General features: G+C 41.7%; 1 protein-coding gene and 1 long non-coding RNA gene across 3 annotated transcripts in view; one reads left to right on the top strand and one right to left on the bottom strand.

Annotated features, from left to right (window-relative positions):
- Window positions 1-23,700, bottom strand: part of LOC309502697 (mitogen-activated protein kinase kinase kinase kinase 4-like) — a 75,480-nt gene extending 51,780 nt beyond the window's left edge. For both annotated transcript variants that reach the window (XM_082175166.1, XM_082175165.1), the window contains exons 1-2: window positions 23,438-23,700; window positions 23,080-23,145 (exon numbers count right to left, since the gene is read on the bottom strand). In XM_082175166.1, coding sequence (XP_082031292.1) covers window positions 23,080-23,145; window positions 23,438-23,494 — 123 coding nt within the window. In that variant the 5' untranslated portion in view covers window positions 23,495-23,700. The remainder of the gene's footprint in view (window positions 1-23,079; window positions 23,146-23,437) is intronic.
- On the top strand, window positions 12,150-14,387 carry LOC309502719. The gene is made up of 2 exons (XR_014207377.1): window positions 12,150-12,531; window positions 13,831-14,387. It is a non-coding gene; the product is annotated as an uncharacterized lncRNA (long non-coding RNA).
- Window positions 23,701-24,055: the final 355 nt, after the last annotated feature.

The raw sequence follows: 24,055 nt of genomic DNA on the forward strand, positions 1-24,055 counted from the left end.
TCCTGCCACGGTCAAGAAGGTAGTCTTCCTTTTCTACTCATTGACGGTGTTACATGCTTGGAGGAGGTTTAGGAGGTCTGCCGGTCCAGAGACTGTTCACGTAGCTTCGGCCAATCCAGAGACTGGGTCTGTTCCAGTGTCTGTTCCTGAGCCTGAGCCGGTGCTGTCTGTTCCTGAGCCTGAGCCGGTGCTGTCTGTTCCTGAGCCTGAGCCGGTGGTGCCAGTTCCAGTGCCTGAGTCGGTGGTGCCCGTTCCAGTGCCTGAGTCGGTGGTGCCCGTTCCAGTGCCTGAGTCGGTGGTGCCCGCTCCAGTGCCTGAGTCGGTGGTGCCCGCTCCAGTGCCTGAGTCGGTGGTGCCCGCTCCAGTGCCTGAGTCGGTGGTGCCCGCTCCAGTGCCTGAGTCGGTGGTGCCCGCTCCAGTGCCTGAGTCGGTGGTGCCCGTTCCAGTGCCTGAGTCGGTGGTGCCCGTTCCAGTGCCTGAGTCGGTGGTGCCCGTTCCAGTGCCTGAGTCGGTGGTGCCCGTTCCAGTGCCTGAGTCGGTGGTGCCCGTTCCAGTGCCTGAGTCGGTGGTGCCCGTTCCAGTGCCTGAGTCGGTGGTGTCAGTTCCAGTTCCTGAGTCGGTGGAGTCAGTTCCTGGGCCGGTGGTATCTGTTCCTGAACCGGTGGTTTCTGAACCGGTGGTATCTGTTCCTGAGCCGGTGGTGTCTGTTCCTGGGCCGGTGGTATCTGTTCCTGAACCGGTGGTGTCTGTGCCTGAGCCGGTGTCTGTTCCTGTTCCTGTGCCTGAGCCGGTGTCTGTTCCTGTTCCTGAGCCAGCAGGATCGGTGTCGGTGCCTGTTCCGGTTCTGGAGTCGGTCGTCTCCGCCGTGGCCGCCCGAGGGGTCTTCACCGCCGTGGCCGCCCGAGGGGTCGTTTTCGCCCTGGTCTTCACCGCCGTGGCCGCCCAAGGGATCTTCACCGCCGTGGCCGGCCGATGGACTGTCTGCTTTGCCCTGGCCGCCCGATGGACTGTCTGCTTTGCCCTGGCCGCCCGATGGACTGTCTGCTTTGCCCTGGCCGCCGGATGAACTGTCTGCTTCGTCCTGGCCGCCGGCTAAGCCATCACCCCCTGTTTCTGTTCCCCTGCATGGTCCTGGCCCTCCCATCCTTCCCTCGGATTTTTCACGTTCCACCTTCCTCTTGGACTCTTGTGTTGTCTTGTTTTCTGTCATGGAGCGTCTGGTAGCCGCTCCGTAGAGGGGAGGTTCTGTCACAGTGTCTGGTTGTGTTTCCCTGGGGTTCACTAGAGGTCCTCGTTCTCACGGTGTCATTCACATTAGACTACAATTCCCAGCATTCTGTTCTGTCACTTATCTGATTATTGCACTCAGCTGGTTCCCATCACCTTGTTAGTTCTGTGTGTATATATGCCCTGTCTGTGTTAGTGTTTGTTACGGAGTCCTTGTTAATGTCTCACACTTCTTGGTTTGTTCCTGCTTGTTCCTTGTGTTCATTGTTCTTGTTTAGATTGCTTGTATGGTATTTGACACTTGCCTGGACTGGATTACGTTTCACGGATTACCCAATAAATATCTCACTGCACTTGGATCTACTGTCTCCCTCATGTGTGTCGTGACAGATCATTTACACTATAGTCTTAATACCCGGGGTTCCTTTTTTAAACCCAGAGCGTCCCGGTACCAGCCGACGGAGCACCAGAGTCAGAGTCCTGTAACTTCCTCACCACTTGCTTGATCAATGACAAATAGGTGTCATTTTAAAGCTTAGAAACTTGGCTTTACAGTGAATACAGAAAATAACCAATTCTTAACAAGTGCTTTTAAATTTGCTGAAATATTGCATGTGTGCCATTTTCATAGTGGAAAAAAGATCTTCAAAAGCATCATGCATAACAGATCATCTTGTGTCATACATCATTGAAATGCTCTCAACTAGCAGAATACAAAAAGCATATTTGTTTCAGTTTGTGACCCAACTAGACCAAGTATTTGTATGAAAGATCGCTGCAGATGCACATGACAACAGTACACAGATGAGGCTTTTGCGTTACATTTTGCTATATAACTTTGCTAAACATTAGTAAACCAAAGCAAATCACACATCTTTATTTAGAGCAGGTTATCTCGATTCCAACGAGCCTAAACACAACATGAAACGAAGATCCTGAGAAAATCCTCACGGAGTGACAAGACATGCTTTTTTGGCTATAGGACTTCAGCAATCGACGCGTGGCAATCATGACGCAGCGTCATCTGAAGTTCAACCAATGGAAACTGGATCTCAGGTGATGTGGGTACAGTGGGCAGGGATGATGTGTAGAGATTATCATCATTGCTGATTTGAATAACTTATTTGAGACCAATTATTCTCCTCTAATTCAAACAATAAAAAAACGATTTGAAAAAGTGGACCGGTTTGCTGACTTCCCTTCTTGGGAGAGTCAACGTTATAAAAATGTATATTCTCCCTCGATTAAATGATCGGTTTCAGAATCTTCCATGTTATTTGACCCCAGCCTTTTTAAATAATTTAATTCTCACACATCTCATATCTGGAATAATAAGCAACAGAGATTATGGATTGACCTCGAATCTCTCGTTACCCCAGAAGACGAGAGTCCCTCCCGTTGAGCAACAATATAGACCACATCAATTCCCTCATTGATAATGCAACTATTTATAATACATTTACCAGTTTAATATTCCTCAAGTTATGTCTGCTCACTCTCCCCTGGCTTTGAATCCTGATTTTCTGACCAGGAGATCAGGAGAATCTGTCTGTTGGAGCTCCAGGGGTTTGTCTGATTTCTCAGGCTTCACGATTTCTGAATTCTTAAAGTCATTTGAACAAATTCAGAGTAGAGTTTAAACAAATACATTCTATATTAAAGTCATTTGAACAAATTCAGAGTAGAGTTTAACATTTTCCCAATTTATCAATTGAAATACCAAACAGAGTCTCTTTTAACTCTGCTTAAAGGGACATTGTGTAGGAATTTCTCCCATCTAGTGGTGAAATTGTATTTTGCATTCAAACGAATAATGCTCTCCAGCGCCTCACTTTTTCAAATGCGTGTTGCATCTACGGTAGCCGTTATGTACCTAAAAGCTATGACAGGATGTCTTATAATAGCACTTCGAGTTTTTCTTCGGGTGAACATGTTTGTTATTTAAAACAAACTGAAACTTGAAACAACGAAAAAAAGAATGTTACAGTATGAACTACTGACTGTCAAAAACATTAACTATGGTAATTAGTAGTAATGCCTTCTTTACTCGTTATATTTTTTGAAGTATGTGCATTGTTAGATATCATCATCATCAGAGCCTTCTCTAACATTACTTTACTCAATAGTTGCTATTCATCAAAGAGCCTGTTTAACTTTTAACTATAAATGTTCGACTGTCTATATAATAAAGTACACAACCAAGCAATGAAAAAAAAGCTTGTAATTAAGACTGTAACATTGACTTACCTGTCGAGAAGAAAGCAGGCAACTTCAGGGTCTCTTTTGGAAGCTTTCTCCTGCATTAGCTATCCTGACAGTAACCCTTGTTTTTGTAATCTCCGGTCACGTTTCCTTTTACGATCTATTTTGGACTTTTTCGACGACGAGGACTCCTTATCCTGTGACTCATATGTATGTATGAATGAACGGTGTATAAATAACCGTGCAGTGCAGCCTTTTAAACTTGCCGCGGCAGTGACAAGCGCCTCTCACTGCTCTGCGCCTCCGCTTCTGCTGGCTTCAGTCACGTGACGCTGGCTCTGAACGAAACGCGTTGTGGAAACGCGTTGGCCTAGTACTTTTTGTCCCTCTCTGCTATTATAGTTTTTCAAGATGGCGGAACTACATGGAAGCCTCCGTGGACTTACCCGTCCCATGTATATAAAGATAATAAATTCTTCGTTTACGAGGATTAGTCTGAACATTGGCATAGGTATTTGTACACCATTGAGGGCATATTTATGAATAAAAATATAGATTTTAGATAATAAAATACCTAAAAAGCTACACATTGTCCCTTTAAACTTATGATTTCAGCTGAATATCTCAAAGGGATTGTTTCAGTTGTGTGTGTTATTGCTGTATTCTGATTCTCTGAAGCCACTGTGGGAACGGGATCTGAAGGAATCATCTGAGATCTCAGACTAAGATTTGTAATGCTAGAAGTGTACGTCGATTTTTCTATAATTTTTTTTCACAGGTTTTCCTTTACAACTGTTCGCCTCTATTTTAAATAGACTCGGAAAATTTGTTGGCATTAGTGGAATTGCACTAGCATGGTTTAAATCATACTTATCTGACCGTTATCAGTTTGTAGCAGTAAATGAAGAGATGTCTCATCGATCACAAGTTCAGTATGGCGTACCACAAGGCTCAGTACTAGGACCGCTGCTGTTCACTCTGTACATGCTACCATTAGGAGATATCATTAGGAAGCATGGCATTAGTTTTCACTGTTATGCTGATGATACTCAGCTCTATATTTCTTCACGCCCCGACAAAACGCACCAATTCACAAAATTAACGGAATGCATAGCTGACATAAAAAATTGGATGACTAGTAATTTCCTACTACTAAATTCTGCAAAAACAGAGATTCTAATTATTGGACAAAAAAACGTCCTCACGTAATAACCTAGAATACTGTCTAACACTTGATGGCTGCTCTGTTAAGGCTTCGTCGTCGGTTAGGAACCTGGGTCTGCTCTTTGATACCAATCTTTCATTTGAAAGTCACGTGTCTAGTATCTGTAAAACTGCATTCTTCCATCTTAAAAATATATCTAAATTACGTCATATGCTCTCATTGACAAATGCGGAACAATTAGTCCATGCGTTCATGACCTCAAGGCTAGATTATTATTATAATGCTCTATACTGGGTGGTTGCCCTGCACGCTTAATAAACAAACTACAGCTGGTCCAAAACGCAGCAGCTCGAGTTCTTACCAGAACCAGGAAGTATGACCATATTAGCCCGGTTCTGTCAACACTGCACTGGCTCCCTATTAAACATCGTATACATTTTTAAATATTGCTGATTACTTACAAAGCACTAAATGCCGGGAACACTTCCCATAAATCCTGATGTACTCGTTACATCATAAGAAGAATGGCATCTACGCTAATATTAGTCTCTCTAACAAGGCTCTCCCCTGTGAAGGCCCCCCTCCCCTCCCTTTACCTCTCTACAGATAAAGCGTTGTAGGGATAATTCCGGTTCGCGTGGCTACGCGGAAGCGATAAAAAATTCTGTATTATTAATTTTAAGGCCAGACAAGTAGTATGTTGAGGGTTGATTAGTAGGGAAGGACTACACGCCTGCGCACATATATTCAAACGCACATACCTATAGACTGAACTCGTAATACACATGTGCACGCCATCGGCGTTCTCACTGGTTTTCGTTTTTGAAGTTTGCGCAGAGAGAACTTAAGAGTTTTCTGTTAAAACGGTGTCGTATTTGCGGCCCCTAAGTTAATAACTAATGATCGTTGCGACGGAAGTGAATCAATCAAACTAACTTTAGCTGGACAATAACTTTATTCTAGATCTGCTATAAAGCCAAAACACTTTACTTTAATTTCCTATTATCACTGTAAAGCTGCTTTGGAACAATCTACATTGTTAAAAGCGCTATATAAATGAAGATGACTTGACTTGACCATTGAATGTTCTCTAGTTGCTCTATTCTCTGTTTTAAATGTAAGAGACACAAGGGCACATTCAGCCGTTCTGAAAAATACCTGGTAAACGGTTCATTTCATCCCCTTTTTATCTGCTGATTCATATATACCTGAAAACTTTGACGCAGATACCTCTCTTTATTCATAATTCTTTTAAATCTGGGTAAAAAATGTCTTCTACTGAGGCGGTCTGCACGGGTCCCATGTGGATTCCTCAGTTATCGGCCTTTCTTCCTTTGGAGAAACTAACTTATGATCTATGATCTCAATCTGTGAGATTCGACTGTGTTGATTGTTGTTGTTGTTTCAGCGCTTTGGGTTTGTTTGTTTGTTTGTTTGTTTGTTTATTGATGTTATTGTATATGTCTGGATATCTGAAAATCAGCACACACACAAAAACACTTTAAAAGAATTTGCAGTGACAGGATTGTGCAGACTTGTTAATTAAACAGCCCATCGTCAACATTAACAGTTATTTTCCTGTTTATTACTGTGAAGCTGCTTTGAAACCATCTGTATTGTATAAAGCGCTATTGAAATTCATCTTTGAAAACTAATCCTGTTAAACAAAAGCATTGAGTCACCTAAAAAACTGAAGGCAAATTTCATATTTCCTCAAGACTCATGTTTGCCCTTCTGACCCCGTGTGTGTCGGTGTGTGACGTGTTTTTCTACCATCACCAATCGGGCAAGGAACTCTTCAAACTTCTCTAATACTGCTAATGTTTATGCACTGAATCATATTTCCTGTTTTTCTAGTCAAATCTGCATTCTCATATAGTTAAGGAGAGGTAAGGCTATTTCGGAGAGGCTAGCAATAGCAAGCTAGCTTTGAAAGCATGAGATCCCACCGGACCGAGACTTCCACAGAAGATATATGTGATTATTGTTTTATATATTTAGACCACTTCTATTATTGCTATTAGAATGTGAAAAGAGTTTCAGTTGTCTACACTACCTTTTTAAAGGGGTCAGGAAGTGGATTTTTTTAAATATTATAATGTTTCCTGAGACTTATGAAAGGTGGAAAGGCTCTGAGTCTACTGTAGTGCTGTTGGACTTCCAGCAGGTTATACGGCTCGCTATGGAGTTTCTCCACACGTTTATCAAGCAGGTATTTCATTAAAACATCTGCCAGCCGTGAGAACACAAGCTTTCATCTATCACAACTGATGTGCATTTATCAATGTTTGTGTGTCAATAAAGCCTAAATGAACTCTGCTCATCAGATCAAGTGATCGTGTCTCTTCAGAAGACTTGGATTAAACCGATTACTTTGTCCTAATGAACTTTGAAACTTGACAATTTTAGTTACATGTACTTTCAAGTGGAGGAACAAAAATGATGAAACAATATAAAAAATATCTTCAATTTTGCTCAAAGATGAACGATGTCTTATGGGTTTGGAACGACATGCGGGCGAATTGAACTGTCCTTTCAAAGCCCTTAAACACTCACAGAGTAAGAAGACACTTTCAACCCGTCCTCACCTGTGAAAAACTGCATGATTACAGACACCAAACCGTCATGCTTTCCTTCAGAAACATTTACCCTTGATATACAGACATACAGGGCATGAGGACTTTGATTGGGAAAGCCGATGCCTGGACAGAGAACATGGAGAGGCTTCAGCACACTGACCTCTGAGCACAAGGGCAACATTCAATGATTCAGATTCAGATCTAATGATAAATGCATTTAAATCTAAACCGTGGCTTTGATGATCAGGGTTGACTGTGATATTCTTGTGTTGGCTAGTAGAAGTCCTGAATGGCCAGTAACTCAAAATGGCCAATGATTGAAAAGCTTCATTTCAAACCCTGATGCTGTTGTGAACATGCGAGAGTAAGCGATTCCCTCAGCCCTCGAGGTCAGTGAGATGCTTCTCTATCTTTCAGCGCTCTTTAAATCTGCATGGACACACGAGACACGTCCCTCGGCAGAAACCAACAGCTACGTTCTCTTAGAGCCAGAAACAGAGAAACTTCTGGAATAAGTGTTTTCCTGGAATATTAGCACTGAATAACAGAGCTAGCGTGAAGAGACTGAGACCTGAGGATGACCAGGAGAATCAGAGGAGATGGTTTTCTCACACACTCATCAGAGCTTCTCCACTGAACGTGTCAGAGTTGTGTTTGAGTGCATGTGTGTGTGTGTGTGTGTGCGCAACATGAGCATGAGTCTGCCTGGTTACACACTCCCTCAGCCAATCAGAGACGCGCGCTGAGGTCACATGCTCAGAGTTCTCTGGGGCTTGGCAATCATATAATAATGAACAAATCAGTATTTATGCGATGGTAACACACATGCACACGCACAGATCACATTATATTCCTTTATGATCACAAAGATTTGTGAAGTGATATTAAATTAAGGAATTTCTTAACTCCAGCCACTTTAAACAAGCTCTTCTCCTAAAGAGTATGAAATAACCATGTACAGTGTGGCGAGGGAGAGCAGGTCCACATGATGAACCTCAGACTCACACTGGGCAAACGTGTGTGTGTGGTTATCACACAGGTTTCAGTGTGTCAGCGACACCAGAAGCTCTGATGCGTGTCTGAGGCGGCTCCGGTCATGTGACACGCAAAGCTGGCGTCTCATTGGCCCACACAAAGAAAAACAATCGACACGCACTGAAGAAAAGAAAACACAAGGGTTTTGTGGGAGGGCAGATGTTCATTCCTGATATCAACGGTCACACAAGAATCCATTGTTTCTGCTGGCTGAACACTCACTCTGACAGCATGTCACATACTGACGTGAACAAATGATGAAGCAAACCTTCACAACTTACTTTATCTGAGAAAACATACAGACACCATTAGTGCTGGAATGCTGAACTGCATTTAAAGAGATCGTTCACCCAAACATCATCATTCTGTCACTTATTACCTCTTATGTCACTCCAAACCGACTTTCCTTCTGTAGGACACACACACACACACACACACAAATAGCCTTTATTTCGAGAAATTTATTTTTTGCACATCCAATGGAAGTCACTGTTGGGTTACTAACATTCTTTAAAATATCTTCTTTGTTCCAAAGGAGGAAATACACCGGCTTGGAACAACAATTTTCATGTCTGGGTGAACTTTCCCTTTAAGATGTAAGAGAGCTAGAGCGAGAGAGAGAGAGAGTGCTAGAGCTAGAGCGAGAGAGCTAGAGCTATAGAGAGAGAGAGAGAGAGAGCGCTAGAGCGAGAGAGCTAGAGCTAGAGAGAGAGAGAGCTAGAGCGAGAGAGCTAGAGCTAGAGCGAGAGAGAGAGAGAGAGAGAGAGAGAGAGAGAGAGAGCGCGCTAGAGAGAGAGAGAGAGAGAGAGAGAGCTAGAGAAAGCGCTAGAGCGAGAGAGAGAAAAAAACTTTATTATATTACAAATATTTCATCAATATTACACTCCAATACAGAATCCTAAATTAACAAAAATAACCAATTAAACCATTAAAAAGAAAAAAATATATCTACTTTAAAAATTTAAAGGGCCCCTATTATGGATTTTTGAAAATGGCCTTTAATGTAGTGTGTATCACAGCTCTAAGTGAATGAAAACATCCTGCAAAGTGTTAAATCTGAAAGTGCACCGTATATAGTTATTGTCTTTCAAAAGTAAGAGTTGACTCTGAGTCAATGAAATTAATTGTTTTTCAAACGAGTCATAAGCCGTTTCATTGTGATGTCAAGACGAAACATTAGCATATTGCCCGTCCACTTATAGCGTGCGCAGACACCAGGAAAAACTCCAACCTCAAACCAGCAGCTGATTCCTGTGGACACTGGAGAGCATCATGTCCAGGAGATGCTGTGCTCTATAATGTGAAGGTAAAGCCAGTGTTTTCACTGCCCAAGGACGAGCATGTGGAGAATCAGAGGTTAAAGTTCATCTTTACCACGGTATCACAGCGGTATAATCCTACACTTTTGCTGTGTTCCCTTTATTTATTTATTTATTTATATTTATATATACATATTGCTATCTTTGCTGATCCTAACAAATAGTTTAATAAACACAATTTTTTCCATTCCTGGAAGTTGTACTAATAAAACCTTTATGAGAAAAATTCATACCAAAACCGTCAAAACAACTTTTTTATAATATCAAAAAGACCTCCTAATCTCTCACAATAAATGAACAAATGATCCACAGGCATTAGTCTCCACTGTAAATCTGCTGTATGTTCCTCTACAGGAGGCTTGTACAGAGATCTCCAGCAACCCCTTATCACATTTGGTTTTGACAAGTCTCATGGCTTTGTCATGTTTCCTGTTGTCATGTGATCCCTTGTCTGATGTGTCATGTTGTCATTGGTTCATTGTTCACAGGTGTCTTTGTCTAGTCATTAGTCCTTGTGTATTTAAGCCCTCATGTTTGCCTTGTGTCCTTGTCAAGTATTGTTTGTGTAACCTCTGTTGGTAAGCGTCATGTCCACAGTTAAGTTTGGAGTTCATGCCATGTCATACCTTTGTTTTATGTTTGATCACGTTTGGTAAATAAACTGCACTTGGGTTCTCAACAAGCTTGCCTTCAGTGGACTAATCATTACACAACTGAAGTCTGGCCCAAATATTTCTGACCACCTCCAAGTTCTGACTTTTCCAAATATGCCAATGGGACATTTTGACACACACAGAATATAAAGATTTTTTACTGATGTCCTGAAAACTCCCCAATTCAGGTGTTTTAAAAGTCAACATTGTGCCCCTTTCCTCTTGGTGCTCCTCCTGTTCTGCAGGAGACACTGATATCGGTGGAGACTTGCAGTCTTTCCCCCTCTCCTGCTCTTGCTGAAGGTCTAGAGCTTCTCTGCAGACTCCAGGTAAAGCTGCTCCTCTTGGTGCTCCTCCTGTTCTGCAGGAGACACTGATATCAGTGGAGACTTGCAGTCTTTCCCCCTCTCCTGCTCTTGCTGAAGGTCTAGAGGTATCTGCAAACTCCAGGTAAAGCTGCTCCTCTTGGTGCTCCTCCTGTTCTGCAGGAGACACTGATATCAGTGGAGACTTGCAGTCTTTCCCCCTCTCCTGCTCTTGCTGAAGGTCTAGAGGTATCTGCAAACTCCAGGTAAAGCTGCTCCTCTTGGTGCTCCTCCTGTTCTGCAGGAGACACTGATATCAGTGGAGACTTGCAGTCTTTCCCCCTCTCCTGCTCTTGCTGAAGGTCTAGAGGTATCTGCAAACTCCAGGTAAAGCTGCTCCTCTTGGTGCTCCTCCTGTTCTGCAGGAGACACTGATATCAGTGGAGACTTGCAGTCTTTCCCCCTCTCCTGCTCTTGCTGAAGGTCTAGAGCTTCTCTGCAGACTCCAGGTAAAGCTGCTCCTCTTGGTGCTCCTCCTGTTCTGCAGGAGACACTGATATCGGTGGAGACTTGCAGTCTTTCCCCCTCTCCTGCTCTTGTTGAAGGTCTAGAGCTTCTCTGCAGACTCCAGGTAAAGCTGCATGCACTTCCTTCAGCAACTGACCCACGAGACGTAAAGAGTTCATCCCTGTATCCTTCTGAAGAGATTCTGCCTTTTTCCACCCTTTGGCATCTCTGAGATTCTCCACTTTGGTACATCCAGCTCTAATCAGATGGTTTCTCAAACTTTCTGAGGACAAACATATGGGGCCCTATCTTGCACCCAGCGCAAGTGACTTTGAACACCGACGCATGTATCATTCCTATTTTGCACCCGCGCAAAGCGCGCTTTTCCCTCCACAGAAGCACGTCGGTAAGTTAGGAAATACACTTGCGCTCCCGGGGGCGGTTCAGCGCAAAGAGGAGGCGTGTTCCGGCGCAAACGTTCCTTCATGCTATTTTGCAGGTTTAGAAAACAATTGCGCCACTAACCAGGAAAAAATAGTTTAAAGTCAGTGGCGCGTTGCGCATGTTATTCAAATGCTATTTTAAGGGCGCATGCTTGGACATAATCAATGTAGCGTGTGACCAACGCGCATACACTTTGATTCTCTCATCTACACAGAAGCAGCAGTTTTCATTTTTGCAAATCATACATTATTACGATAGATAGATAGATAGATAGATAGATAGATAGATAGACAATTTATTATAAAAGCATACATCTAGCTTACACATTTACCCAAATTATCATACGCCTGTTTAACCGAAGTTAATTTGGGTGGGTTTCAATGTAACTTCTCTCTTTTACGGCCGTGACGAGAGCGTTGCTCTCCTTGGCTGTGAACCGCTCCTGGCGCGCGCCTGGCAAATCCCCGCTATGGAAAAAGCGCCTCTGCTCTTAAAGGGAATGTGATATGACGCTCTGATTGGTTTATTTCACGTTACGCCCAAACCACACCTATGAAGAATGAAGCTACTTCAGACCAACCCATTTTAGATTTGCGCCTGGCGCAAGAGTCATTTATCCCGCCGGGAAAATAGCAACAGCGTCGAGACCCGCCCACAAAGTTACTTGCGCTTTGCGCTTGACACTTGCGTTTCAGATCGTTAAAATAGGGCCCTTGGTCTGAATTAATGGATTGTGTCTGAAGTAATGGATTGGTTCCCTCAAAATCCAGTCTTGTGGTTGTTCAATCCCTCTGCTTACAGAAAAAGTCATATTCCACGCTCGTAGCATGGAGCGATAGAATTGTTCAAGTCCAGTTCATTTGTTCTGATTAAAAACAATTGCTTATCATATCCAAGACTTAATGTCCTCTTCAACTAAGACATAGCCCCACTCTGTCTCCTCCGCATATATCAATGCTCTCTGTAATGCTCGCAATCAAAATGTATTAATCCGACTTCTGACGTCGACAAGGCCTAGCACATTTAGCTTGTGCCATAATGAAGAAGCAGCCAGATTACTTATGACCAAGACTCTACCCCCGTAGGATGGTTCAGGTTAGTGTTGTCACGATACCAAAATTATTGTTTCGATACCGATACCAAGTCAAGTATTGCGATTTCGATACTTTTTCGATACTTTTCCTGAAAAGGGAGAAACACTCAAATATCATTGCTGTGCTTTATTTTAAAACCGGGACAACATTCTAATCATATAACACACTAATAAATTAACATATGAACAGCAGATATATTAAACATTTGAACAAAATATGAAATATAAAAAATAAATTAGAGCAATGACATTCAAGGTAAAAAAATATATAAATTTAGCAGCATTATCTCATTTATCATAAGAAACATAAGAGCTTTATCTTGATTCTGAACTTTGAATAAAAATATGAACAGTGATTATATTAAACAATGTTTAATATTGGTAACATATGATAAGCCTCATTGGTGATATATTTGACGTGGGGAGAGAGAGATGTGTGGAAGGCCTATACTTCATGTTAAACATAAATATATAGCAGCAAAGACAACGTCGGCAGTGTTGACGGCAAAATAGGCTACAGAATAATTCGTTCTGTATTTGAGAGGTGCAATATTTGAAAATCGATAATATTTTTTTTAAATGACATTTATTGTATTTATGTCAAAACGTTCAAACATCAAAATGTCATTTTTTAATATGTATTCGTGTCAAAATGACATAGAAACATCTTTTCCTATTCTATTTTGCCTGGAAACGCTTCCAACACGCTTGCGTGTCGCGTGAAAAATAGGCGTCGGTTCTATTTGTAGCATGCACGCGTTTTCCGCGCGTCTCGAGCTGCGCCCAGACGCGTGTGTCACGCAGGCAGTTAACATGGGAGCCGAAATAAAAACGGACACGACACGCAGCCAGTGTGTCGACTCGCCGGCCTTACAAATCTGGAACGCAGTCATTCTTAGAAGTATCGATACTAATAAATTAAGGAATCGTGACGTTTTTAATTTCCGATTTACTTTTGAAGTATCGGTGCACCGTGCAACAGAGCAAGGTAGGCAACGTACTTCCATATGTCACTCCTCGCGTCATCTTTTTCTACGAGTCGTGGACCACTTGTGCTCGCCGCTCGCACATGCAGCCATCTCGCTGTAGTGTTTTGTCACATGGCACTGACAGCGGCAGGTTCTTTGCAGCGTGCGTCAGGAAAAAAACACAGACGTCCATAGGGAGGCGTTTTTTTTATTTTATTTTTATTTATTTTTTATAAAGTATCGATACTGAAAAATTTAGGTATCGTGACGTTTTTAATTTCCGAGTATCGCGATACTTTTGAAGTATCGGTACACCGTGCAACACTAGTTCAGGTAATAGCCATTTGCATTTAGACAACTTGTCTAACACCTTATCCAGCATATCTTCTCAGTTCTTCTTTTTATAATTCTCTGAAACCAAGAAAACTCCTAAGATTTTAATACCTTCTGTTCCTCACTTCAAGCCTCCTGGAATGTGAGGTATCCCACCATTTCTCCATTCACCCATAATAAACCCCTCACTTTTTCCCCAGTTTACTTTTGCAGAAGAAGCTTTCTTCAAACAGGGCTAAGCTCTTACATAGTGTTTGAATATCTCCCTGCCCTTTTACAAAAAGAGTTACATCATCTGCATATGCAGATACAGAACATTCTAACTGTTCCGAAACAAAAAACTTTCAACTTATTTCTTAAATTACATAAAAGAGGTTCAATAACTAGGCTATAGAGCTGTCCTGAAAGAGGACATCCCTGTCTAATGCCTCTTTTAACAAATACTGGGCTACTCAAACCACCTCCAATCTTGATCATTACAGAGGTCTTATTATACAACAACTTTATCCAGGAAATAATTTTTTTTTCCAAACCCAAAAGCTTCTAAAACCTTAAAAAGATATGCCTGCACAACACGTTCAAATGCTTTTTCCTGATCAATAGATAAAAACCAAATATCCCAATTATTATCAGTCGAAACATCAATAACATCTCTTATTAAAAGCTATTTATCCATAATTGTATGACCTGGAATACAATATGTTTGTTCCTTCTTCACCACAACATGTAAATAATTATTAAGCCAATTGGCTAAACATTTAGATATTATTTTATAATCTAAACACATTAAAGATACTGGTTTCCAATTTTTTCAACAATCCCAGATCTCCTTTTTTTGGAAGTAGGGATAACACAGCTCTTTGACAACTAGTTGGAAGTGTTCCTCTTTCAAAACATTCACAAATTACTTCATAAAAGTCTCTGCCTAAAATACTCCAGAAATTTTTGTAAAATTGTGCTGGCAGACCATCAATCCCTGGTACTCGACCTGTAGAGAGTCGTTGAACTGCTTCAGAAAGTTCATAAAACGTAATCATCTAACCCTAACCCATCATAAGGTATAAGATGTAAGATGTAACACACACACACACTCTTCTGCTCTGTAAGTTCAGTCTTGACCAGATCCAGCTAAAGCTCACTAATGGGCCCAATAATGTGCGATCACAAATCGTTTTTTGTTAAAAAATATAAAACATGAGTAAAAAACATCACAGAGTCAAATTTAAATATGAAACGATACTGTAATAATATAATATTGGCGAACATAATATCGGTGAAATGTTCCTATTTACAGCATGTTTTTGCAGCGGTGAGAAATGCACCAATCACAGACATGTTTGTTGATGTCTTGAACATGCTGGCCAATCAGAGGAGTTTAAGTTAGACTTGGAGAGTTCTGCTGGCTCTCCCTAATCCTCTCAGTAACACAGACACGCTGTGAGTAAGAGATTCTTTATGCTGTGTGTGTGTGTGTGTGTGTGTGTGTGTGTGTGTGTGTGTGTGTGTGTGTGTGTGTGTGTGTGTGTGTGGAAACAACTTTATAGGTTTAGATGGAGCGTTGTGAGATCACAAACTGAGATGAGTGACAGCTTTAGTGATTGTAAAGTGAGCAATTTTTCATGCTTTCAAGACTATATAGCTAATAATCCATTGAATAAAAGTACTGTTTTTCATGGCCAATGACACACTGAAGGTTCTGGAAGTGTGTGTGATATCTACATATAAATGCAGGATTCACTCTCGATATTGACAGTGAAAACTATTATAGTACGGGACAAAAATATGGCATGTGAAAATAGATATGTGCAATGTACATGCAGACTAACAGATTACTAGAAAAATATTTGTAGAAAAGTTAGACATTGTGGGAAGAAGGAGGCGGGAACCGGCAAACATTCAAAGACTTTTATAATGTAAAATAACCAAACAACAAAAGTAAAGTAAAAGCCGGCAGCTCCTCACGGACGACTGCTCTCACATATAATAAAACATAAATCCAGGCCTGGTCCTGTCTCCCTCTTCACTGTCGTCGCTCCTCCGTGAGAGATACGAGACCGGTGCGTCGCGCACAAGTCGCTCATTATCAATCACGCCACCGGCCTCGTCCTGCTCGCCACAATATTCATATCAGTGTGTGTGTGTGTGTGTCAGTCAGTCCAGTGTGGGCGTCAGTGTGGGCGTATGAGATAATAGGCGTCACCTGCGCCTCCCACGGAGGAGTTTAAAAAGCTGTGCCATTTTACAAAGATAAGATATAAAATAAAATAGTATATCAGTGAGTAACTAAAGAAACGTTCAAGCGAATGCTGATTGTATTATGGGTGTGTAATGCTGTAATGCTGGTGTGTGTAGAGGGTTGGTGAAACACACCCAGAAAGACCACATGTTATGGGCGGTGCTTCAGCAGTCACATGATGTGGTCACATGATGTGGTCACATGTGTTTCTGACCAGCTCCACATGTGGTTTCAGTGATGATAAAAAATAAGTGACAGATTAACAGTTATTTAGCCTTTGCAGAAGCTCAAGTTGAGTAAAATGTTCAAACACACTTCCTTTAAACACTGAATGAGAAACAGAGATTCACTGGCGCTGATTCACTCAAGTTGGGTCCTAAAGGACACACCACTCGCACTACACACACACACACACACACAGTGTTCGTCGTTGGCCAGAGGAGAACTGAGTGACTGAGTCTGGTTTCTCTCAAGGGTTTTCCTCCATTCTGTCACTGATGGAGTTTGTGTTCGTCACTGTCGCCTCTGGCTTCATTAGTTGGAGACACTAACTGATCCGATGATGACGTCACTGTTTTCTCCAGAACTGCTGTATAACTGAACTGACTTCAGCTAGACAACGACAATATCTTCATTTCAGAAGCTGCTTTACCGCAGAACTGAACTCTGTTCGCTTCACTGAATGATTATTTTCCTGATTATCTCTGTCAAGCTGCTTTGAAACAATCTGTATTTTATAAAGCGCTATAAGAATAAATATGACTTGACAAAACATCATAGAATAGTGTATAAGTATGCAAACTGGGACGCGCCTTCAGAGATTCACTGAAAACTCCCGTTATAATCACTGAAGAGCTCTACACTGGGAGAATTAATGATTCACTAATGATTCTCCACGGTGACGAATCACAGCGCCTCTGATTGGCCCCTGCATTCATGAGCTCAACAGAAACGTGTGATTGGTTAATGCTCAACGCTGCAAACCACGCATAAGAAGAAATCTGACGCAACGAGCAAATCTACAGTAAATGTAAAGCCACAATCAACACTTTACATCATGAAGCCTTAAGGCCGTTGTTTTATTGCCCTGCTGTATGTGAAATAACAGTCTGACAGAAACATTTCTTCAAATGATTGATTTGAGCTGTTGATCTTTGTGGATCTATTACTCATTCAACCGGTGTTTTAGTGATTAATGTCAATGGGAATGTCCCACATTATAAGTGTGGAAACGACTGGAAAGGTGTAGTCTCCACAATCTGCTGCTGAATTTCAGGCCCTGCTCATATTTCAACACTGTGTTATTTCTTTAGATTACAGAAGCTTAAGTTGGACAGTGATGAGCTATTTCTGGCTAAATAAAATACAGTATGCATTTTGAAATATCCCAGAATACATCCTGTTTGTCCCGGAGAAGTCCCTGTCTGGTGGCAGTGCGCTTCATTAGGATTACTCACGGTTCGTATCACGGTTTTATGGTCACGGTTTCAGTGCGGTTCGGTATGTGCTGTGTTCAGGGAACAAAGAATAAAAATTAAAATAAGAACAAATAATTACAGTAGAGCAAAGATACTAATAAAATAAACAGTGCTTTTCAGGTTTTTCAGGTAGGTCTAACATTTGTTTTCAGGCACAGAAATTGAATAAAGTAATCAAATGTAAAATAACATTACATATTTGACTCTATAAATTAAAGATTATTCCTTATTAAAGTTAAAAGCTATTCAATCCAGAGCTGTGAGTGATGTCCTTGTCTTTTATAGTTTGATTAACATTAAAAACACAAACAGCAGGAATATTAGGCTGCTGTCCCTTTAAGATACACATATACTGTACACATTAGGGGTGTAACGATACGCGTATTCGTATCGAACCGTTCGGTACGAGGCTTTCGGTTCGGTTTTCGGTACGCATTACGTACCGAACGGTTCGTTGGACCATTTTTTTCTGCCGACCAAAATTTCGTTATTTCAAATGAAGGCGCGTCGCGGGTGGCAAGCGCGCTCATAGAGGCTGGCGCGACCACAACATCAACTGGCAAATGCAATGTAAGGAACGAAACTGAGCTACTCTTATTGTGTTTGTGTGGGCCGTTTATCAGTTTTGACCTGTGAAGCGGGACTCGCGAGCCCTATGCGCGAGCCTGATCAAGCAACACCACACAGCGCTAAGAGATCCAGACCAGTAAAGAAAGCATTTACATTTCAAATGCTTTTTGAATTCGCCACTGAAGTAATAACATCGCTGCAAGATCTAGTGAGAAACATGCACATTTCTCTGTTATTAACGGATCAAACAGCGCTGACATGGAAACCAGGAAGAAACATCGTGCCATGAATGAACTATCCCGTGTCCACAGATAAGCAACATTCACCGTGGAATGGATTTACTGTAGTAACACTAACTGCAAGGTATGGAAGTTTGTCAGGAATAGTGGGCTATAATGCTTTCAAGTAACATTACGTCTGTTTTATTTTGACATTATGAATACAATTGCTGCCCTCAAATGTTAATGTGAACTAAAATAAACCTTTGTTTATAACTAGCCTACTACTACAATATACATTTCATTTTGTCCAAGGAGCTGTTTTGTTTTATATGCTCATAAGAAGAGTCAAGTATAGCTCCATTATTGCTCAGTAAAAAAAGCAACAAAAAAATAAATAAATAAATCATACTTTATGATGTTAGTTTCATTAAATAAAATAATAATAATAAAAAAAAATAATTCAAGGAAATTTCTCTGGCATTTATTTATTTTTGCTGTAGCCTATGGAAAACGTACCGAACCGTACCGAACCGTGACACAAGTGTATCGTATCGAACCGAACCGTGAATTTTGTGAACCGTTACACCCCTAGTACACATGCGTTCTCTTTCTCGACTGTACAAGTTCACTTAAGGCATAACAGACTGTGTCTGCTAGGATACTCATCAAGACGGACATGATGACAATTTTTGTGTGAATTTGTCCATTCAAGCACAAGACTTAGTGGAACTGTGTGTTTTAAACGTTGTTATTTCCAACAAATCAGCTTATAGATGCGTCATCAGATGTGAGATGAACCGCGGTGCAAGTGTTCGATGCTTTACCGAGAACCGTTACACCTCTAATTCTCACAGTTTAACCCAGGATTACTCAGATTTACTGTTTTAAAGTTCACACGTGTGTGTTGTGGTGCTAAAGCCCTTCCTATGCAACACACTCCATTCCTGCGGTGTGTCCACAACGACCAGCATCTGATCAGACTGTCAACAGTGAAGTCAGGGCTTTACACACACTCATTTTCACTCGTGTAATGATGTATTTCAGAGATGATAGCTGGGGTCGCTCGCTGAATTAAACATCTGGATAATGAAGTCAGGGACAATGCTGTGTACGGTTTAAAACAGTATTGCTGCACACTTCCACAAACTCCTGACACACAGAATAGGACAGAGCCGGGTAGTGTACAGTACACTAACTCTAGTACACTAGCTTGATGATCACTGAGTATAACTGATGATCACACTAGCGCTGGGAATCTCACGATCCGAGGCGATCACGATTCAGAGGCTGCGGCGCGATGATAAAACGATTATCCACACGTGTGACTACTTGGTACTTTTAAAGCAAAGTATTTATAATGACCCATAAAGAAGTTACTTCCAATTTCTTTTATTAATAAAACAAATGGAAGTGATTTGGCAAGTCAACTGTAATATGTCACAACATGGCAAAGAGCCAACAGGAAAATACATGTGTGCCTGTCCTAGCAGCAAACTCGTAGATGAATACACACTTCAGCATATTCTGAATCTCTACCACTTAATAATAGACTTCTAACCAACATCCTCCTGTTATGTGCAATGAGCAATATAACCCTTCAGACAAACAACATTCTGCTGTAGCAAAACCACAAACAGCTTTCATTAAAAAATACAGAATGATGTACTCATGAACACACTCTTCTGTGGGAGAACACACTCTTCTGTGGGAGAACACACACACACTCTTCTGTGGGAGAACACACACACACTCTTCTGTGGGAGAACACACACACACTCTTCTGTGGGAGAACACACACACACTCTTCTGTGGGAGACACACACACTCTTCTGTGGGAGAACACACACACACTCTTCTGTGGGAGAACACACACACACTCTTCTGTAGGAGAACACACACACACTCTTCTGTGGGAGAACACACACTCTTCTGTGGGAGAACACACGCTCTTCTGTGGAGAACACGCTCTTCTGCGGGAGAACACGCTCTTCTGCGGGAGAACACGCTCTTCTGCGGGAGAACACGCTCTTCTGCGGGAGAACACGCTCTTCTGCGGGAGAACACGCTCTTCTGCGGGAGAACACGCTCTTCAGCGGGAGAACACGCTCTTCTGCGGGAGAACACGCTCTTCTGCGGGAGAACACGCTCTTCTGCGGGAGAACACGCTCTTCAGCGGGAGAACACGCTCTTCTGCGGGAGAACACGCTCTTCTGCGGGAGAACACGCTCTTCTGCGGGAGAACACGCTCTTCTGCGGGAGAACACGCTCTTCAGTGGGAGAACACGCTCTTCAGTGGGAGAACACGCTCTTCAGTGGGAGAACACACTCTTCAGTGGGAGAACACACTCTTCTGCGGGAGAACACACTCTTCAGTGGGAGAACACACTCTTCAGTGGGAGAACACACTCTTCAGTGGGAGAACACACTCTTCAGTGGGAGAACACACTCTTCAGTGGGAGAACACACTCTTCAGTGGGAGAACACACTCTTCAGTGGGAGAACACACTCTTCAGTGGGAGAACACACTCTTCTGTGGGAGAACACACTCTTAAGTGGGAGAACACACTCTTCTCTGGGAGAACACACTCTTCTCTGGGAGAACACACTCTTCTGTGGGAGAACACACTCTTCTGTGGGAGAACACACTCTTCTCTGGGAGAACACACTCTTCTCTGGGAGAACACACTCTTCTCTGGGAGAACACACTCTTCTCTGGGAGAACACACTCACACTCTTCTGTGGGAGAACACACTCTTAAGTGGGAGAACACACTCTTAAGTGGGAGAACACACTCTTCTCTGGGAGAACACACTCTTCTCTGGGAGAACACACTCTTCTCTGGGAGAACACACTCACACTCTTCTGTGGGAGAACACACTCTTAAGTGGGAGAACACATTCTTAAGTGGGAGAACACACTCTTCTGTGGGAGAACACACTCTTCTGTGGGAGAACACACTCTTCTGTGGGAGAACACACTCTTCTGTGGGAGAACACACTCTTCTGTGGGAGAACGGCCCCTTTAATGGGAGTTTTGGTGAGATCTGAAGAGACGGACTGATGTTAAACGCAGTGATCTTTTTCTTCATGTCAAATAATAGGGTTTCTTTTAAAAACTTCAGGAATCAAACGCAGCTCATTTGAGCTTGTCTATCACTGGATGAGCTCCATTATGTGCTGATCAATGTTTTTATGTGGTTAAAAGTCTAAATGATATTTTTTTTTGATGATTTGATTGTGTCTCTTCAGAAGACGTGGATAAAATCACATTCATTAGGATTATTTACATTTATGTCTATCGCCCGGTTTCAGATGAGGCTTGAGTCTAGTCCCAGACTCAAATACACACTTGAGCTGTTTTCACTGAAAGCATATCTTAAATATGTCAGATAGATAGAAATAGTTTGAAGATAAGATAGATAGAAAGATAGATAGACAGATAGATAGAGTTTGAAGATAGATAGATAGATAGATAGATAGATAGATAGATAGATAGATAGAGTTTGAAGATAGATAGATAGACAGATAGATAGACTAAGGCTATTTTCATGGCAAACATTAAATAACAAAAATACAAATATCATATAAATACAATAAAACCAAGCAAACAAACACAAGTCATATTCTAATTATTTTTTTAATTAACATATGATAAAAAATCCTAAACCTTTTGAAGCATAATCTTACTAAAGTGAAATAACTTCATAAAAGAGTGTTCTACTAGTATTATACCCAGGACAGTCCAGTAAAATATGTGTAACAGAGAGTGGGATCTTACAACACATGCAGAGCTGGGTCTTCTACATACGGCAGTGCCATTGTCTTGAGATTCACACCAGTAATGTGTTTTTCTAAGGCACGTTTATATAAGCTACTTAAGTGTCCTAATTAAAAAGGCCTAATCCTGGCTTAATCTAAACCTGTCTGTGAAACCAGGCCCAAAAGTACTATCTTGAAGATTTTGGCTGCATGGACTTTCATGGAGAAAAAAATCTCTAATGTATCATTAAAAACATAATTGACTGTGTGTCGAAGATGAAGGAGAGTCGTATGGGTTTGGAACGACATGAGAGCGAGTAAATTACACATTTCATTTTGGGGTGGACTAGCACTAACAGCACTGCATTATTAACCTAATGACACTCCTAATCTTAAATTAAAGTGTATATCATACTCTAAATCATTCAAAAACAAAAGCAATGTTTAAAAAAAGCAGAAGTAAGTTATTCTGAACAACAATATCCATCTCTCGTGCCCATTATCAACGTTTAAGCCTTCATCACCTGATAACGTTGTGCATCCCTAGGGAAAATTGCATGTGATGTGAATGAAATCCTGTTATTAACTATACCAGTTTCTTAAACAAAAAAGAAATCAATCAAATAATGGGGAGAATAGCAATGCTGGAATAAGTGGCAGTTCTTCTTTCATCACACATGGCAGATACAGTATCAGTACAGTAATAACGCGCTGATGCCCAGATCAAGAGCTGTTCTTCTTCATATCAGGACTCATTATGAACTGAGGGAAACACTGGCGTTCTGCTGCTTCAAAGCTAGTTTATAATCAATGTCATGTTTGTCGCATTGAGTGCGCATGCGCATGCGCAGCAGATCACACCCATCAGGGCTGACAGAAAACTCGTCTTTAACATTCATTTTATACTCGTGTCAAAAAGCGATCGAGCAGTTTCGAAGGTCATGTAAAGATCAATGTAAATATTGTAAGAATCAACCGAGACCGACCTTGTATACTTGTCCATAGGTGCCATTGCCGACCACTTCCACCAGCTCAAAAATGCCAGCAGGGTCCTGAAATCACACAAATGACCACCACATCGGTTAATAAGAGGAACTTTATGATGATTCCACATATGAATGTGTGTGGCAGAGCCGATGAGCTCGAGAGTGTGTCGCTCCGCTGCCGTTATTAGCCCTTTACACGAGAACAGCGCGCTCCGAACAAAGGGCAACACTGTAACAATGAGCATTAGAGTTAAACACAGGTCGAGCATTAGAGTTACACACAGGTCTCGATCTCGCTGAAACACAACTGATGCATGAGGCCTGTCGGACACCGAGTGTGTGTGAGGAGAGCACTCACGCGCAGAGAGGCGAGGTCTATGTCCACCAGGCTCTTAGCGGGCGAGTCGTTCGCCATCTTTCACCAAACTGTTCAGATATAAGCGATGCTGTGTATTCCGTTCTTCAGTCGTGTGGTGTCCGTTCGACGCTGTCGATCATCGTTATATTTCTGCGGTAATCCTGAGAGAGCAGCGCAGGCCCTCCGCGGTCCTCTATTGTTCGCGATGAGGATGAGGATGATGATGATGAAGAGTCTAGGTCAGTCCATGACGGAGTGGGCAGAGACACTGAGGGGGTGGAGACAGCGAGGGAAGGGGCTATTCCAGCACACAGACGAGGAACACACACTACTGTATATGTATATAGCTTACTGTAACCGCATCACTGATTCCTGAGACAAGGGACAGTGTTATTTTATTATAAATTGATATATTTACAGACACAGCACTCAGCTAATGAACCATATAAGGGAATAGGTTTTTATGAAAATATTTTTTTCTTAAAAAATAAAAATAATTTATTCACTTAATAACTTATTTTTTGTCAACTCCATCAGATGCAATAAAAAACATTCTATTTGATCCATCCAACAACAGTGTAAAGTCTTCAGTTATGTAATAATGGTGTTCAGTAAAGG

The sequence above is a fragment of the Leuciscus leuciscus genome, assembly GCF_965113295.1.
Source record: "Leuciscus leuciscus genome assembly, chromosome: 7".
NCBI lineage: Eukaryota > Metazoa > Chordata > Actinopteri > Cypriniformes > Leuciscidae > Leuciscus > Leuciscus leuciscus.